The sequence below is a fragment of the Rhinopithecus roxellana genome, chromosome 14, assembly GCF_007565055.1.
Source record: "Rhinopithecus roxellana isolate Shanxi Qingling chromosome 14, ASM756505v1, whole genome shotgun sequence".
NCBI lineage: Eukaryota > Metazoa > Chordata > Mammalia > Primates > Cercopithecidae > Rhinopithecus > Rhinopithecus roxellana.
Genome location: NC_044562.1, coordinates 46,768,975 through 46,789,304, shown reverse-complemented (window position 1 = coordinate 46,789,304; position 20,330 = coordinate 46,768,975). Strand labels below are relative to the sequence as shown.

Below are 20,330 nucleotides of genomic sequence, written 5' to 3'. Positions count from 1 at the left end.
CTGATGGATCAAAGTCCTGAAAGTAATCAGGGCAGAGCTGCATTGATTCAGTTCCTGCTGCAACATTGTTCCAGCAGAGCCATCCATCCCAGGTTCTGTTGCAATAAACACCTTAGTGGGGAAATAAAAATTAGGGATAATTAAATCCCTCTACTTATACATGAAGACATAGTCTTAAAAGTGGTTTCACACTGATGTGGAGTAAAGGCTATCTACTGAAAATGCAGATATTATATAAAAATCTATATATAGAAATTATTTGGCTTCCCACCAAGTAATATTATAATAATTTGTGAATTAAATTCTAAATTAAATTTTAAAATACCTAAATACATAAAGTTTAGATTTAATTCTAATTGTCAAAGATAGCTATTTGTTTAATAAATCAAATGGTCTTTGCTAGTTGTCCTTAGCCATAATGTAGAGATTAATTAGTGTCCCTATGCTTAACATAAGAAAATAATGGGAAATTAGAAACATGATTCATTTTAGAAAGTATATTCTTAGGGCAAGGTGTTAGTATTTTCTGAAGCAAGCAAATCAATATTCCAATATTTCCTATTATACCGTTGTAACCCTGAAAGATACTTATTTAGGCCCCTTCACCAAATTCTGGCTCTTCATTCCTTTTCTTTTCAAATAAAGTAGAATGTTTAATCATCTCACATTTTTCTCCAAAATTAAAGAAGGAACTTCCTACATTAAGATATATAGTTTTTTTTAAGGCATAGGTAAATTAAACGACCAATGTTCAAATGTTGTAACAGTCTATAATCAAGAGTGTAATTTTCTTTTTTGGGGGGGGAGGGGGACGGAGTCTCGTTCTGTCGCCAGCTGGAGTGCAGTGGTGTGATCTCGGATCACTGCAACCTCCACCTCCCAGGTTCAAGTGATTCTCCTGCCTCAGCCTCCCAAGTGACTGGGACTACAGGTACGTGCTACTACACCCAGCTAATTTTTGTATTTTTAGTAGAGACGAGGTTCCACCATGTTGGCCAGGATGGTCTCAATCTCTTGACCTCTTGATTCGCCCACCTCAGCCTCCCAAAGTGCTGAGATTACAGGTGTAAGCCACCACACCTGACCCAAAAGTAATTTTCTAACTTGTCAGGTAGAGATAGAACCTTGATTGCTGCATGAGATGTTTATTGTTTTTAACAGATTTGCAAAGCAATATCGGAATTTGTCTAGCCCTCATGAAAATAGAATAAAATTCTGATGGCCTGTAAGTTCAAGTAAATTGAACTTAAAAACAACAAAATTTTAATGTTTCCCTAGATAATGTTTTCTGCCCTGTCATTTTTTGGACAATTATTTAAATAATTTGAATCCATATATTTCTAGATAAAATACATTTCATGGCCTATTGGAAAAAAAATTCTTGATGTAGTTTTAGAAAGCATCTCAGATATGTCCATATCACAGCTCCAAAAGAATCTATCTAATTCACTACAGCATTGGTAATGTGATAGAGTGCAAGGTGCAGAATTTTTGAAATTGTGTTTTATGGGATTTGAGTGAGATGTAAGTAGGTATTCCATAAAAAAAGTTTCTCTGGTCAAATGGATTTTAGAGACCCAAAGTTGAAATAAAAATAGCTCTTTATTGCAAGACTTTCTACGGTATTTAAAATCACAAAGTATATTATGAAACTTCAAGAAGATGTATTATGCAATGATTCCAAACTTCTTTCACCACAGAATACTTTCATTATGAAACTTTACAAAGATATTCCTATTGTTCAACAATTAAATTTAAAATCTACTTTTACATAATAGATAGCAAGAAGGCTTGGAAGGGTTTCAATGTTAAAAATATCTAAAGAGTCTTTTAAATTTTATTTTACTGTGAGTTTTACATTTGATATTTTGAAAATAACCCTTTCTTTAAGGTTGCCAGGTAAAATATAGGACCTGTTTTTGTTTTGCTTTATCTGGCAACTCTGCTTGTGCTACTCATCTTTTATCTTCAGAATCTAGGCAAACATCTGGTGCTTAGTAGGCTCTCAATAAATGTTACCCAAAAAAGCAAAAGAATGTCTTAATGTAAACAGAAGCACTTGGATTTCGTTAACTTTGCCACCAAATCTACTATGCAAATTGTGTGTATTATGCAAAACAACACTTTTGTATTCATTATATTATTATGCAACCTCCTGTCAAGCAGGTAGTTAAAAAAAAAAAAGAAGAAGAAATACACAATTACATAAACTGAAAAAGTCAACTGTCATTGATTTGTGTTTTTGTGTTAATATTAATACTTATTTTATTTAAATATCTTTGCACCATAAAAAGAATCATACTAAACAGATCACTGTCACATATTTTTATTGTTTTTAAAAAGCAATATAACATGATGTCATAAAATGTTCTTCAAACATAATTAAAACTGCACATATACAAAAAGGTAGCAATTAATCTATTTTTAATAATGGACCTAAGGAACTTATGATGATATAATGGGGGTAGTTTTCTTTTAAAAATATGTCAAATGCATTTACAATTAAGTAGCCATGCTTACCTTCTGCTTGTTGAATGGGGTCTTGCATAATCTTTTGGTAACATTCATATTGAGCTGTCATGATTTTATTTCTAGTAACTCCCAACTGAATTGAGTCCTCAGGACTCTCTTCTAATTCTGCTGTAACAAAAATCTAAGGGATTAAAAAAACAACAACATCAACTTCATGAAAAGGATTATGAAAATGTGTTTGTCAAAGGCAGTCTGTCACAGTGGAAAACAGCAAGTGCAATGATGTACTGGAAGATAAACTGGCTCTCTGGGGAAAAATCCCCAATTTGTAGTGTTTGCTATTTCCATGGTATAAATATCCCCACCATGTCCAATTTCAAAACACCAACAAGAAGTCACCATTGGCAGAGTGGGAAAGCACAGTTGGTTCTCAGAAGCCTGTGACAGCCAGCTCCAGGACATTCCTTAATATGTGTTCTGGAATGTAGAGAGAGATGTCTTCCAATCTGACCCCAGTGTTTTTCCTGGCTCTGTGAATGAAGGCAAGACATGTCTGTCCCCTCTCCCTAAGCCTCTGCTTCCTTATTGTAAAATAGTATAAAATAGCATCAAGATAACAGAGGAGATATATCTGGCACATGGAAATACTTACAATGTATTGCCATTGTTATGATATTTTGATGATCAAAATAATGGCAACGTCATTTATGATGTTGGTAAATAGAAATTTTTCTTGTATGCACATCAGTAATGTTTTTGGACAAGTTATGTATTTATTTTCTTCCAATATAGTAGCACTATTTTAAGCTTCAATTCTACTTTAGTTTCCACATGACTTTTTTTCTGATTTATAATATGAAGCCCAAATAAACCTCTTTTTAACACTTTTAGCAGTAATTATTGCATAATTTATATTAATTATATTCCATAAGCTGTTATCTTCCTATCCTTCCTTTGTCCCCTCATTGTAGTATTTCTTTTTTCTAGCAGGAAGTTGAATTTAGTAAAGTCAAAATGACGTTCCACTCAAGCTCAAGTTTTACCATTGTGTGACCACCATTTAACATTAACTCTTTCATTCCTTTATTGTTTTAATTTCCAAATAAAGATTTATGCCGTGGTAGTGCTACACAAGTAATAAATGGAAATGTGGAACATCAAGAAAATTAACGTATTTGAAAACCACATAAAAGTCCATAAAAGTGCATAAATCTGTATCATTTTTATCCCTACTTGGAACACAGACTCTGATTTATACACTATCTTACATGAATTCAAGAGGAAGAGTCATAATTTCTTAATTACAATAATCAGTTGCTAATCTGTTACAGAATTACCTGCAGGAAAGTAATGTTCTATGCAGCTCGCTCAGTGGAGGGTGGGAGCTGAAGTCAACTTAAAGATATCATCTAAGAAGTGCAGAATTTGGACTGCTCCTAGACTTGAAAATGTTTTCAAATACAAATGCTGACAGGAATATACTCTTGTTTTTTTTGTTTCTTTGTTTCTCATTTAGGTTTTCTGTATTCTCTGTATTGTTTCCATCTTTGTGGCATTTGCTTGGAAACACCTCAAGAAAATTCCTGCTGCCACAGGAGTAGATAAGAGTAGCTCTCTTGGTTTCTAGTGTTTATAATGAGATAAGAGCACGGTCAATATTTTATTTTGAGGTAGAGAAAAATATGGGTGATTCATTACTATAATTAAAAATAAAATTAATGTATGAAGTATATGACTCCTCCAGCAGAGCAATCTAGTTTTTGTCTTATTTGCCTACCTTTGACCTTGGGCACCATATCCCCAGTGTATACATGTACAGGGGCAGATGAGTGTGTACACTTATGCACACACCTGCCCCAAATTTAACATCAATGTCTGCTAATTTGAATGAATGATTGAGGAAATAAATTTAAAACAAAGTGCATGGTTCTAAATTGCCTTGCAATCAAGATATGTCAATCAACTGGCAGAATGGGAGAAACATCAATGGGGAAATCACTTCTTTAATAGATCTAACTCTGAATCTACAATTCTGGCTGAAACTATTTTCTCTACTATGTACAACATGTACTATAGAGTCATTCCATTTCTTTTTCAATCTCTGATTACTTTCCTCTGGTGTCTTATGCATTTGTGTGTATTCATCTTTCCCATTCTGATCCCCTCCACTTCCTTCTCACTTTATGCCTGTTATAGGACTAAAAGCATACACTGAATGAAAACACATTATTGCTCTATCAATTGGATATAAAAATGTAATTAATTTCTGTATCTAGTAACTTCTTTAATATTCTTTATCAATTATAGGTATACTGGAAGCGAAAACAGACATAATCGTATATATTTTTATGCTTACCATAAAAAACGGCAAGAGAACCAGAAAATACAGGGTACAATTTTTCTCCATCATTAAGCCAAAATGAAATATGCTATATAACATAAACTGCAACAGAAGATAAAAGAAGTATAATTCATCAATATTTATGAAATAAATGCAGATGGTTCTTAACAGAAAATTTATTTTAAAACTACACAATAATTCAATAATTTTACTTTAAAGATTTGATTGATCATTTTTTTAAGACAGGGTCTCACTCTGTCAACAAGGCTAGAGTGCAGTGCCACAATCTCAGCTCACTGGAGCCTGAACTTCCCAGGTTCAAGCGATCCTCCCTCCTCAGCCTCCCAAGTAGATGGGTTACAGGTGCGTGCAACCACACCCAGCTAATTTTTGTATTTATAGTAGAGATGGGGTTTCACCATGTTGGCCAGGATTACAGGTATGAGCCACCCTGCCCAGCAGATTAAAATAGATTAAAATTGCAAATGTTTAAAAGCATTATGGTATAAAATGTTAAGGAGCTTACAAGTACATTTTAATTTAATTTAATTAGGCTTACAAACAGAAAAACTTCTTAAAGATGATAGATAGATAGATAGATAGATAGATAGATAGATAGATAGATAGATGATAGATAATTAGAAAACAACTTGCCATTTTTTCCTTTACCAAAATTGGGATCAAATTATAAAGGCATTAAAATAAAGAGTTTTCATGGACATAAAAATTTTTGATAGCACATTTTATTATAAAGCTTACCTCTGGCCGGGCGCGGTGGCTCAAGCCTGTAATCCTAGCACTTTGGGAGGCCGAGACGGGCGGATCACGAGGTCAGGAAATCTAGACCATCCTGGCGAACACAGTGAAACCCCATCTCTACTAAAAAATACAAAAAACTAGCCGGGCGAGGTGGCGGGCGCCTGTAGTCCCAGCTACTCGGGAGGCTGAGGCAGGAGAATGGCAGGAACCCGGGAGGCGGAACTTGCAGTGAGCCCAGATGGCGCCACTGCACTCCAGCCTGGGGGACAGAGCAAGACTCTGCCTCAAAAAAAAAAAAAAAGCTTACCTTTATTTTCTGTAAGTATTCATCTCATTTTCAATTTTCTGACTCCTCAGTAATTTAAGGAAGGAAATTGTTCTGAAACAATTTCTTGAGAATCAACATCTATACATCATAAAAATGTCCTTATAATTTAATAGAAATTATTCTTCACTACTGAAAATCAATTTTTAAAAAAATTAGGAAATAAAAGATTCCCTAAGTCATCTACATTTTGAAATAAGGTTTCAGGGAATTAAGTATATCAAATAAAATATTTGTTTGAACATTTGTAATACTAGATACAATTCTGAGCTAATGAAAAATGGCCTCTAAAATGCTACCCACTGACTTCCTAATTCGAAGAGACAAGAAATGCTGGAGTGTATTTCCAAATGCTTACACCCTGTGAAGTCCGGGAGGAACCTACTCTGACATATTGTCAGGATGTAGCCATATAATATAATATTCATTTAACTAAATGATATGGTTTGGCTCTCTGTCCCCCCCTAAATCTCATCTTGTAGCTCACATAATTCCCACGTGTTGTGGGAGGGACCCGGTGGGAGATAAACGAGTCATGGGGGTGGGTCTTTCCACTGCTGTTCTCCTGATAGTGAATAAGGCTCACAAGATCTGATGGATTTAAAAATGGGAGTTTCCCTGCACATGCTCTCTTCTCTTGTCTGCTGCTGTGATGTGATGTGCCTTTCACCTTCTGCCATGATTGTGAGGCCTTCCCAGCCACGTGAAACTGTAAGTGCATTAAACCGCTTTCTTTTGTAAATTGCCCAGTCTTGGGTATGTGTTTATCAGCAGCATGAAAATAGACTAATACACTGAACATGCAAACACTATTTTTAAAGGAGAGAAAAAATTTCCAATCAACAGATATTTGCCACTAAACTGTGAGCTTAGATTTAATTTTGTTAGGAAACTAGTAATGATTTTTATTAAAGGGCTAATTTGGGAAAAAGAATTATAAAAACCTTTTTTACATGTTCACATGTTTTGCTTATTATTTTTATTATGACATTCAGTGAGAGCACACCATTAATTGTCACACACAATTGGTGCCATTGCTAGCCCTCGCCAATGACTCACCTAGAAGTTGTAGCAATCTTGTTTTATAGCAACCTTGTCAAGTTGTAGTTGACAAATTGAAGTTTGTAGCAGTCTTGTCAAGTTGTAGTAGTTTTCTTTTTAGTGGTAGCAATCTTTCGAATATTGTTTTCCCTTCTATCAGGTAGTCTGGGTTTTTATTATTAGATGATCTTGAGAAAAATATAACCAAAATATCATGAATCATTGTATTAATTTTAATAAAAATAGTGTTGTTATAGACAGAAAACAATGGATCAAAGCTTATTTAATTCAGTAATTAATAAGTTAATATTTTAGTTTATATTACATTTTACCATGAGAAAATTTAATTTCCCAATACTTACATGCACAATTGTCTCCAGACTCAAATCACATTTTCTCTTGGATCATATTTGACATTGTCTTTAAGAATTTCTTAAATTCAGGGGTCAAGATCTGAAATATTGATGAATGTAATAATTTAATATTATGCTAATGACCAAAATTATTTCCATGATACATTAAAAACTTCAAAGAAAATACTGCTACTAAGATCACTTTTATTGATCGATTCCCACTTTTAAAAACCTCTTTTGCTTACAATATATTTGAATTATTATATAGCATTATCAGAATCACAGCACATGATGTTTCAATATGAATTATAGATCTATGTTATGAGAACACACTTGGTCTAGAATGTACGTATTTTCTATGAGTAAATAATTTTTAAAGAGTGATTATGTTGTTTTCACTTGAAAAATTGTTGATTTTAGATATTTACATTTTTTTCATAGAATTACTAAAATATTTTCCTCAGGCATTTATAAGTTAGATAAATATTTCTTTATTTATTGTAGCTATAGTCGTATAATTCCACAATCATTCTAAATTATACTGCCTTTAAAAATAAATTTTGTGTTTTAATCTTCTCAGTGGAGCTTTAATTATTATCAAGTATTAATAGCAAGATGGAAGAAAGGAGGGTTGTTTTGTTTTTGGTTTTTATTTTTGTACACATTTTTGTTGAAGACTTGAAAATAGTAAACAGACACAGTAACTCCTTGAACTCTACTTATCATATTAATGATAATTTACTAGGATTTCTGTTAAAGAACAAAAAATTAAAGCAATTTACAATTCATTATTATATAATACTCACACATGCACATTTCACCTGGAAATGTGATCTATTTCCCTTGTGGATTTGGTTTCATATCTGATTTATCTTTGCATCCTTTGTGACTGACAGTTAATAAATGTTTCCCATATATGTGAATGAGTAAATGAATTAAAACATGAACCAGTAAAGTACTTTAGGATCCTAAAGTCACAATAAAGAACACTGATAATAAGTACTAATTGTAATTTATCTTCTTAGAAAGTTTTAGATAGTGTTTGAATATGTACTGACAATGAAAATTGTGGGGGTGTTTCTTATAGCTTCATGTCTATTTTCTTACAAAATAAAATCCTGAAAACTATTCAGTTTTGAATTTTGTGATTGCTTAGATATTAAATAAACAGTAGTTTTCTGTACTGCATTTGGAAGACATAAAGGTTAAGCCACATTTAAGGCATTGTAGTACATACTTGAGATATTAGTAGTTCATATTTTTCTGTATAAAAGTATATTTAAATATGCTAGTAACAATGTAAATAAATATTATTCTATTTAAAAATCAGATATGTTTTACAAAATAATTTTTTAATGATCTACACATGAGTCAGGATTAAATTTCCTTTAATATGCATGTGTAATCCAAATATTGAGGGGCAAAGTGCTTCAAAAATCATGTTTGAAGGTTTTCCAAACCCCACATATTTGAAAAACATTTCATCCAACATGACCATTATTTTTGTTGCTTACCTAATAGACTTCAAAATCAGAATCCCAAAAAGTATCTTAGTGAAATATCTCTTAGTGGTAACTAAATCATCCTGATATCAGTAAATAAAAAGTATTCAACTCACAAAATATTTATTAATGCAAATATTTCCAATTTTATAGCTTTCCTTCTTTACCCTATTCCCTGATGATCTGGCAATTGTGCTACTAGGAATAAGGTTGTATTTTTCACTGTGTAAACTTGTGTATTCCTAATCAAGGGGGCAGGTATATGGCCCCTGGGTTTGTCAAAGATGGAGCAGCAAGTTTAGGTAGCAGCCATTCAAACACATAGTGGACACCTGTACACTCCATGAGATCTAGTAATGACCAGTTCATTTGGTAGTGCAAGTCACTTGAGTCATCTACTTTGCAAAGGACCTATCAAAGTTTCCTTGCCAGCAGACACATGTGGTGAGTGGCACTTATGGAAGAATCATCTCTTTCACCAAGAGGTCTCAAATTCCATAATAGACGAATCATGGCAAGGCATGTGCAAAATGCCTTGGCAAATATAACTGAAAGTCAACTTAGATAGACTCTCATATTGGGAGATGAAATGATGGCACTGTTCTCAGGAGAAGTATGTTTAACTGTAATCCTTGGTTTTAGTTCATTGGTTCTCTGCATACTGCCTTTAATTGGCTGATTCAGAAAGTACTTCTCTCTATATATTTAGCTTTTTCTAAATATATCTTCACGAAAATACAATTGATGCTAGTTGACCAAAGCTGTTAGGCAAATCATTTTTCATCTCTTTCAGATCTTGTTAAATTATTTACTGATAATTGAACCGCATGTTACATCATGAAATATAATAGTTTCCATTTAATTTTAAGGAGAGATCAGGCAAATAATGAAAAGAAGTCAAGTTAAGTGATTAAGCCTGCCAGAGGATTTTTCCACGTGTTCTAAGGTTTGTTTAGTAGGAAAAGTACTTCAGAGTTGTGAAAGCTCTAATTTATACCGTTAAGTAAATTTGTAATCATATTGGCACCGCTAGTTTGTACAGGCATTTTCTCTTCAAGAGCTGCTAGTTTCATAGTTCCTATAAGTACTATTTTATTTTCCTTTTTCAAAATTAAACAAAGTGTTTTATTACTAGAAATGAAATAATTTTCTTTATCATATGAAAAGAATTTTAAAAGTCCTTTATTTCAAAATGTTTTCCGTGCTTTGGCCCCCAACATCTTCAACATTAAAATAAAAATGATATATTTCATTACAAAAAGAACTCTGAAAAATAAAAATGTCTTAAAATCTGAAATAACTTTTGAAATATTACTGCCTAGTCACTCAAGAATTTATGTAACTTACCATTCTGGTTTTATTTCTTAATATATCATACATCTACAAAGACAATTTTCCCAAATTCCCTCCAAGAAAATTTTCCCAAATACTTAAATTTTAAGAGGGCAATTTTCTTGACATATAATAGTGTAAAAGCATGTTTTATTGTACATAAGCATTAGAAACCAATGTGACTTAATCAATATTTATAAGAACACACAAAAAAAATCCTGAACATGCATACCAGTGCCTTGCAAGCCTATTTCTTATTTTCTAACATTTGTATTGTTCCTATACATACTTTCCATTAATTTACATTTCTTTATAATAATTCTTATTTCCATTGAGTCGCCTAGCACTAATATTGAGTGTATGTTCACTCCAAGATTAAGCAAAATAATAACTTAATCTTCTATTTCAGTATTTTTGAAATACCTTTGATTTTTCAGGCTCTAAACCATACTCTGTTTTTCATTTATGTATCCATTCACTATAAAGTTGGCTAACAGAAGTACTTTCTATACATATTTAATTTGCCATAAGGTTCACCAACCCGAACCGTTGTGTGAGCAAAGTTGAGCTGTGTGCTATATGTTATATTATATGCTTTCCCTTACTTATGGAATATTAGACAAGCTACGTATCTCTTGAATCAAAACAAGGAATAAACACTCTACTCCAATCTCAGTGTTCAACACTTGCATGGCAAATGGAAACTTATTTCAATCATTCTACACAATTTAAGAAATGTCAAAGTGCAAGAGCCTGGTTAACTTATTTTTCTCACTGCTTATTTTTGGAAAAGCTAAGTCTTTGTGCTAGAATTGTTGTTGCAAGTTACTATCTTTACTTCCAATAGAGTCTTTTTAGACAGGATGTCACTCTGCCCCAGCTGAAGTGTAGTGGTATGATCATAGCTTACTGGTGTCTTGAACTTCTAGACTCAAGTAATCCTCCCAATTTGGTTTCCCGAATTGTTGGGATTATAGACATGAGCTCCTGCACCTGGCCTCAAATAAAGTATGTAAAAGAAATTCCAGTGTAAGGTTTTAGTGCCCACTTCAACCTAGCTTGGAATACCACTCACACTTTTAATATGTAAAGCAGCTAGTAAAATAAAACATAAAGAAGCTTCACTTTCCTGAAGACATGTTACTGATATAAGAAACTTAAGCTATATGTCCTCTTTAGGATGTCATTTGAGTCATGCATTTTTTTTTTTTTTTTTTTTTTTTTTTTGAGAGCGGAGTCTCGCTGTGTCTCCCAGGCTGGAGTGCAGTGGCGCGATCTCGGCTCACTGCAAGCTCCGCCTCCCGGGTTCCCGCCATTCTCCAGCCTCAGCCTCCTGAGTAGCTGGGACTACAGGCACCCGCCACCGCGCCCAGCTAGTTTTTTGTATTTTTAGTAGAGACGGGGTTTCACCGTGTTAGCCAGGAGGGTCTCGATCTCCTGACCTCGTGATCCACCCGCCTCGGCCTCCCAAAGTGCTGGGATTACAGGCTTGAGCCACCGCGCCCGGCCGAATCATGCATTATTTTTTAAGCGATTGAGTGAGCAGGTGCCAAATCACTGATGTAGTACACACCACGTCCTCAAAGTGTGAGGTTGTGGGCCACCTGCATCAGAATCACCTCCAAAACTTGCTGAAAATGTTAAAATGGCCAGGGCGCACCAAGCACCCTCTGGAACAGAACCTTTTGGAGAAGAACTTAGGAATCTGCATGTTTAGTAGGCACCGAAGTAAATTATTGGCCTGTTATACTTGGGAAAGCATAATATAAATATTTCATCCTCACTGGGACATGCCAAAACCTGAACACACTTGTATTTCACTGTTTCTAGGTAGTGGTAAGACTATTTTAAAATGAACTATAAAGTATAAATCAAGCAAAATGTTCAGTAGTGTTCCCAGGCATTATTAATGTCACAGAACTCCCAGAGCAAATTATTCAAATATCTATTTTAAAACACACCATGTAACCTTATAATTATTTCTTTGTGTTTCTCTGCCATGAGATTGTGAGCACAGTAAGAATAGGGCAGGCAGCATATTCATCTCCGTGGCTACACACCCTAACAAAGCGATTGCATAAAGAGGGTATACAGAAAGTGTTTTTAAAGTAGATTACTCATAAAATAAATTCAATCATGTTGAAGAAACCTGATGTTTTTAGTTATTCCTAACCCTTTCAAGCCTATTATAATTTTCTGAGTCATAAAAAAAGACCATTGACTCGATTCTACTCCAAAAATTTCTGATTCAGGTCATCTTGCTTGGGACCCAGGAACAAGCATTTTTTCAAGTTTCCCAGGTGATTTTAATATATAGCTGGGGTTGAGGATCCCTGGCATAGACAGAAGAATCACGTGGCAGGCAGAATGACAGGCATACAAACATTTCCTGCCCTATTCACCAGAATCTTTGATTACAGCTATGATTTAGGTTATGAATCTTAAAATAGAATGATTGACCTAGGTTATCTCGAATTATCCAGGTTACTTTCAGATAATAACTTGAGCTCTTAAAAGAAGAAAAGAAAGGGTGAAGGGTCAGAGAGAGCAACACAAGGGGAAGCAGAAAAGATGGAAACATAAGAAAGAGTTGATTCCTTGTTGCTGGCTCTGCTGTGGAGCCCACATGCAAGGACTAGAAAGTGGCCTCAAGCCAGCAAAGAGATGGGGACTTCAGTCCTACAACCACAAGGAATTGAATTGTGCCAACAATCTGAATGAGGCTGGAAGCAGGTTCTCCCCCAGAGTCTACAAAAGGGAATGTAACCCTGCCATTACTTTTATTTTGACCTTGTAACACTTGAAACAAAGAAACCAACCGAGCCAACAGAACTGACCAATAGAACTGTGAGATAGATAGTAAGTGTTGTTTAAAGTTACTAAATTTATGGTCATTTGTTACAGCCAGGATAGAAAACTAATAAAAATCCTTACCTGACAAAAATTACATTTCTTTTCCATCAAACCGAAGTAGTAACTCTGCTTCCCAACTAGCCAGTCATTCCTCTTAACCTTACAATACATTCATCCTCCTGCAAGACAATCCCATTAGCTAGAAGTGGTTCTTCTAAGGTGCTTCTAATTTGCTGTGTAATTTTAAGAAAATCAATTCAACTATTTTCTGCTTGGTTTACTCAACTAGAAAATGAGTGTAAAATTTGATCGTTAATTGAGTTTCCTGTTTTCTGTTGCATACTTATTAGAAGACATACACTAAAGTCAAAGAAATATATCTTTAATGCCAGTTCTTATACACTTAAACTCCCTAAACTGATTTTCTGACCTGAAAATTTGCATAAAAGTAGTGGCTGTTTTTCGAAGGTTAATGTGACTGGTAAATGAGATAATGCCAATCAATGCCTGGCTAAATCAATGTTGCCTATAACTTTTATCATAGCTCACCTTGTCGGATTATTTCAAGTGTTAAATTACATGATTAGATATAAAAAACTTGCTTAATCATAAATACACAAATTCTGTTAGTTATGGCAATAATAATGCTGACTGAACAAACCAGGCAAATCCAGCATGCAAACTGTGACTTGGCCAAAGTCACAAAGATGCTTAGGTCTGACTCCAAGCTCAGAACTCAGGTTTTCTGACCTTAAATTTCTACCGTTTGCCCTGTATCATACTGACTCGGACAATGGAGTTGTTTATTTGCATAAAGTAAAAGACACATTTCTATTTTGCTTATTCAGTTATTTTGCTTAACCACCAGTTTTCTCATTACATGTCACTTGTACTCATCAAACACATTTATACTTTTTCCCAACAAATTCTTCTTTCATTCCTCTTCTTAGCAATGTCATATTCATTTTTTTTTTTTTAAGCTTACATTAATAAGTGGCTTGACAACTCATACCTGCCATTCTGGCAAGGTACCAAAATGAAAACACATATACTGTCTCATTTTCTAGCACTTTAAAAATGCATTTTAAAATGAAGAAAATTTCTTCTAGAAATTAAGTGTGCTATCCTACCCTATTTATTGAGCATCTACTTTTACCTAGTTTGGTACGGTGAAGGAAGTGAGATATAAGTTAAGATTTCTGACCTTGATAAAAGTATTTATCAAGTTGAAGAACAGTATTCTACTGCTTTTGAGGCTTACTTCATTGATTTCAAACACTCTCCGTAGAACTCATTCACGAGGTTCTAGCGAGGGATGATTTTATCAACATTTAAAACCGGAAGTTAATGTCTTCCTCACTCCTACCTCTGTCATTCATTGAACCTGGACAAATTCCATGCCTTCCCAGGTGTTTCCTACTCATCAAACAAAGCATTAGGGTAAAAGGATTAAGTCTTGGGTAAGAGTTCAAAATTTATATGAAAAGAAAAAAATGATTGTTATATAGAAACAGTTTTTACTCCAAGTAACCTAAAGCCAAAATATCCTTAAAACTAAATCTTTCCTGACACTGTTTTGTTTTTGTTTTTGTTTTCCCTGTGGCTCAGGAAGACTTTGTGTATGTCTCCTCTTACCTAATAGCTCAGGGGAAAAAGTGTGTCATTTGGTTAGATAATTTTTCTCTCATTACATGAGAATTCAGGGAAAAGATATCTAGACCAAAAAAAGAAGTAAACAAAAGAAAAAAAAAATCACTTATCTTGCTCTCACCTCTTCGTATACTGCCTCTTTCCAGAGCTATTCTTACTTTTGAAAGGCCATTCGAGAAAAGTCTAGTTCTTTCATCTCCATTGCAAAAAGCCCAAATTAGAAAAGCAAGCACACTTCTTCATTAGTCCCCTTTCCAGATGTCTCAGAATGGAATCTGGTAAGTTCATGTACCCTAAGCTAAACTCATCACCATCATCATTGGAACAGGCTTAATGCTCATAGGACTAGAAATTAACATTTTCTGAATTTTGACTACATTGAGTTTTTATCTTCTTTGCATTTAAGAGAAAGTCACTAAGCCAAGACTTTTAAATATACAGAGTAATTGAAATTATAAGACACATTAAAAAATGATTCAACAATGCCTAAACTCAACAAAGGAATTAAAAAAAAGAAAATTATTACATTTAAGCCATTAAATTCCTATGGATGACCTGGTATAATTTTTAAAAGTCATTAAAAACTCTCATGAAAACTTCTAGAAAGTATTTTATTTTTGAAGAGATGCCTAAAGTTAATTATAACTATTAAAATCCACATTAAAATTCATATATAAGGAAGCATATGCTGTTAATATAGTCTCACTGGTTAATGACACAGTTTTTCTTTATCCAGAGAGATACTGAAATTTTTAAAGTAGTATCCAACTGATATTTAATAATTCACATAATGAAGGGATGATGTCTAATGCCAGTTACAAATAGAAACAGTAGTTGTAGTGGTTATAAATATGAGTTAGACTTCTTGTTTTTAAAATCCAACTCAGTCACACACTAGCAAATTAAACAACTTTTTTAAGAATAGTTTTCTTGTCTGCAAAATAACTCCTAAATAAGAAAGCTATTGCAAAAATAAAATTAGATAATATAAACTTCTTAGACCTCACTAAATATTACTTATTATTATACCACATTAAAATTTTTGTAAATATAAGTAAGTGTATTATACATATTTTCATTTATTTGCTATAATTTCAATAGCACTGTATGTGGAAAACTAACACTATATTTTGAGGTGGTGGTCACATGCATCTTGAGTTTTTTTTATCTTCTGCAGAAATAATATGGTTTTTTCCTTATTCTGTCATTTAAGTAGTTATGAAAATATCAAATAAAGTGAATTATAAGTATATTCCCAGATAGGATGTCAATCTAGTTAATATGACTACACAATTACTAACACTGAGCCTATATATAACCCAAAGCTCTAGCAAATTTTTTATAACATTGTAATCACATATTGACTTCTTAATGAATATAATGCTAAGCCAATTAAAAATAAGACATAGAACCTCCCAAATTTTACTTTAATTTTTTCTTTTTTATTTGTATAAATTTAAGGGGTATGAGTGCACTTGTATTGCATGAATATATTGCGTAGTTGTGAAGTCTGGGCTTTTAGTGTAACCATCACCTGAATAATATACATTGTACCCATTAAATAATTTCATATCTCTCACCCCTGCTACAACCCTCCCACCCTTCTAAACCACCAATGTTTATTATTCCACACTCTGTGTCTTTGTGTATACATTGTTTAGCTCCCACTTATAAGTCAGAACATGCAGTATTTGACTTTTTGAGTTGTTTCACTTATTTTAAATTGGCTATAATGGACTTTTCTAACACTGTACTGGAACAACAAAAGAAAACATTGACTCTATGCTTACTTGCTTATTTAATGAACATTCCAGATTGAACAGTTGAATAACTATTAAAGAGAGATAATTCTGTGATTAAGTTTGGGACTTCACTTTACACTGTAAAGTACTTACTCACGGGACTAATTTTCCCATTGTGGGCATAATTAGCCATTTTCCGGTGATTTTGGTCACCCTCTTTTTATTTGAAAGAGGCAAGCAGCCAAATCTCAGGCCAATTAGTACAAGGTGGAAGGGAGCCTGAAAAAAATGCTTTGTACTTGATGGAACACTCTCCCTCCAGGAGATCTAACATGGAAAGAATTAATTGCTCAAAGAGCACTAAAACAAAACACATCTTTCCAGCTCTTTGGAATAAGAGCTTTATGCCTATTTTCTTTCCACAAAGTCAGGAGTCAAATGCTATGTGAAATCATATTTTGTTTTGTTTTTCCCTCCAACAATAAAATCAGAAAATATACAATTCTGCTATAATTTTAAGTTACATGCCAGTCCATAAGCAAAGTTATGATATTCTTGTTACATTGAGCTTTGCAATCATTCTCAAAATAAAATTTATATGGCACCTACTAGCACATTCCAACTTTTAGGAGGTAGAGGAACTTTGTTGATACTGTCTGCTTAGCACATCTTCTTTATTTTCCTTAATAAAATGAACCTTTTTCCCTATAGAGAATCCATTCTCTCTGGTTCAAGTGAGACCTCCCTCTTGATCACTGAAGTAGGAACTGATTGAAATCTGGTCAGACTAGCACAATCCCCTGGTTAAATTTAGCTTAGTCATGGACATGTGTGGTCCAAGCAACACCACTGGAATTCTCCCTGGGACATTTGTATTGTTGTTATTAGGGAAGCTTTTTCTTTCTGCTGGGGTTGCAAAGCAAGTAGGGTATGAATATCAGACTATTCTCATGCATCTTCCTATCATACAGAGAAAATGTTAAAAAATGCGGTCAAGTGAAGGCAATCAGCTGAGAGCTGAGGATTGGTGGAGAATCCAATAACATTAGAGCCCTTTAATTTGGCCATATTTGAAGGCAGATACAATTCTAGAAATGCTCACAAATTGCCATTAAATTACATTGTGTGCCTAACTGATTTATTTGGAGCAGTGTAGTGGAATAATCACTATGTGTGGAATAAGAAGGCTCCATTTTGCATTCTGACTGTGATTGAATGCCCTGAATATTCTTAAGTTAGTCACTTTGCTGGGTCTTCGTTTCCTGACCTGTAAAATGAGATCACTTCAAGCACCTTTTCATCTTGTAATCTAGATATTTACAGATTGTTTTCTTTTTCACAAAAGAAGAATATCATTGTTTATACCTGAAGCATACTCCATGCCCAGCCAACAGGAGTTCAAATCTGACTTTTTTATCCAAATACATCTATGGAGTAATTTTTTTTTTCTAAATATGAAATAGTCTTAGCAGTATACGCTCTTGGATAATCCACAACTAATATGTACCTATGGCGAGATACTCATATCCAGCTCAAAAAGTAAATGCAACTCTTAGATGAAAACATATGAGTAAATTTTTGTCACCTCTGGTTAGGCACTGGCTTTATAGATATGACATTGAAAGCAAAAGTGACAAAAAACAGGTAAATTAGATGACATCTAAATTATAAACTTTGTGTTTAAACTATCAAGAAAACAAAGAGACAACACACAGAATGGGAGAAAAAAATTGCAAATCACATATTTGGAAGCAACTTATATCTAGAATATAGAAATAAAGCTTTTGGCTCAATAATAAAAAGAAAAACAACCCAATTAAAAAATGGGCAGAGAAGATATTGAGTCAACCTAAGTGTCCATCAACAGATGAATGGATAAAGAAAATATGATATAGACACAAAACAGAATACTATTCAGCCATAAAAAGAATGAAATCTTGTGGCATCATGGATGAGCTGGAAGGACATTATGTTATGTGAAATAAGCCCAGAAAAGAAAGATGAATACTGTATATTCTCACTCATATGCAGAAGCTAAAAAAGTTGATCTCATAGAAGTAGGGTAGAATGGTTATTACTGGAGTCTGGAGTGGGTAACAGGGAGAGAGTGATATGGAGAGGATGGTAAAAGAATACAAAATTACAGCTAGATAGGAGGAATAAGTTCTGGTGTTCTACAGACTGTGGAGTAAATACAGTTTAAAAAATTTATATTTTCAAATAGCTAGAAGGAAAGATTTTAAATGCCTTGAACACGAAAAACAATATAAGTTTGAGGTAATTGATATGCTAACGACTCTAACTTGATCACTACACATTGTATTATTGAAATATCACCCCATAAATAGGTACAATTACTATGTGTCGGTTTTTTTTTTTTTTCAATGATGGGTAGAGGATCTAACAAATACTCAGTAAGCTCATGAAGTTATTATGTGTCAATTTTTTAAAAAAATTGATGGGCAAAGGATCTAACAAATACTCTATCAGCTCCTGAAAAGATGTTCAATATTCTTAGTCATTAGGAAAGTGCAATTCCAAACCATAATAAAATATCACTTCATACCCACTAGGATAGCTATAATAAAAAAGACAGACAATAACAAGTGTAAGAAAGAATATGGGAAATTATAACCATCATATGTTGCTCATAGGGATGTAAAATAGTGTAAACCATTGATAAACACCTTAGTAGTTTTTCTAAATGTTAAACATAGAGTTACTATACGACCCACCAATTCCACTTTTAGGTGTAAACTCAAGAGAAATAAAGACAGATATCCAAACAAACGCTTGCACATGAATATTCTTAGCATCATTTATAATAATTAAAAGTAGAAACAACTCAAACATTCATCAGTTTGTGAATGGATAAACAAAATATGATATGTTCCCTACAATGGAATATTATTTGGCAATAAAAAGAAAGGAGTACTTAATGCATGCTATCTACAGCATGAATAAACCTTGTAAACATTATGCAAAGTGAAAAAAGACAGTAAAAAAAGAAACATATTATATGATTCCCATTTATATGAAATATCCAGAATAGGCAAATCTGTAAAGATGGAGGATGTATTAGGGGCTACCTAGGACTCAGGGAGCATGGCAATGGAGAGTGATTGCTAATGGGTACAGGGATTTTTTTCAGAGTAATGAATGTGTTCTAAAACGATGGTACTATCTTGAGAATAAATAAAAACCACTGAATTGTATTATTTTTTCCTTTATAGTTTAGGCTCAGAGAGTATATGTGCAGGCTTGTTACATGGGTGTATTGTGCAATGCTTAGGATTGGGCTTCTAATGATCCTATTGCCCAAGTAGTGAACATAGTGAATTGTACACTTTAAATGAGTGTACTCATAAAGTGTATGGGTATGTGATTTATAGCTTAGTAAAGCTGTTTCTAAAAAAAGTAAGTGCCAAAAGGGCATATGTATCTAAGGAAAGACTTAACGCTGATCATTTAGTCTTCTCTCTTACCTCTCCTGCCTTCTTTAGTTAAGAGAGAGATGATATTCACATTGTAAAACAGAACACATTGAGCAAAGAACCTGCCTAGCTAACACAGCATATCATGCATGTAAATTCTGAATTGCTCCTTCAGTTGGATACATTATTTCATGTTCAACAACAAATTGATTCTATTTTATATATATAGAACTGCTTTGATTTGAAACACATACATTTTTCTTGAAATTTATTTTCAGCAACCAATTTTTAATTCATGCACAAAATATTGTCTTTCCTTTGATAAGTAAATTTTAGTTTATAAAAATGACCATTGTACATAGTTGAGAGAAAAGATCTATATACATACTTAGAAAATTTCCCTTAATTTTAGATAGGATCCATAATTGTTTATCTTTTTCTCCTGTCAGTGATTTCACTTTACAGATTTTAATTTCTTATAGAAGTGGAGCACTGACAATTTACGTACAAAAATGTAGATATTTTA

At 33.5% G+C, this 20,330-nt stretch overlaps 1 protein-coding gene across 3 annotated transcripts in view; it reads right to left on the bottom strand.

The window, feature by feature from the left end:
- CALCRL (calcitonin receptor like receptor) overlaps window positions 1-20,330 on the bottom strand; it is a 104,539-nt gene that overhangs the window by 36,890 nt on the left and 47,319 nt on the right. For all 3 annotated transcript variants that reach the window (XM_030916460.1, XM_010370308.2, XM_030916461.1), the window contains 5 exons: window positions 7,301-7,391; window positions 6,957-7,126; window positions 4,829-4,915; window positions 2,521-2,653; window positions 1-111 (listed from right to left, as the gene is read on the bottom strand). In XM_030916460.1, coding sequence (XP_030772320.1) covers window positions 1-111; window positions 2,521-2,653; window positions 4,829-4,912 — 328 coding nt within the window. In that variant the 5' untranslated portion in view covers window positions 4,913-4,915; window positions 6,957-7,126; window positions 7,301-7,391. The remainder of the gene's footprint in view (window positions 112-2,520; window positions 2,654-4,828; window positions 4,916-6,956; window positions 7,127-7,300; window positions 7,392-20,330) is intronic.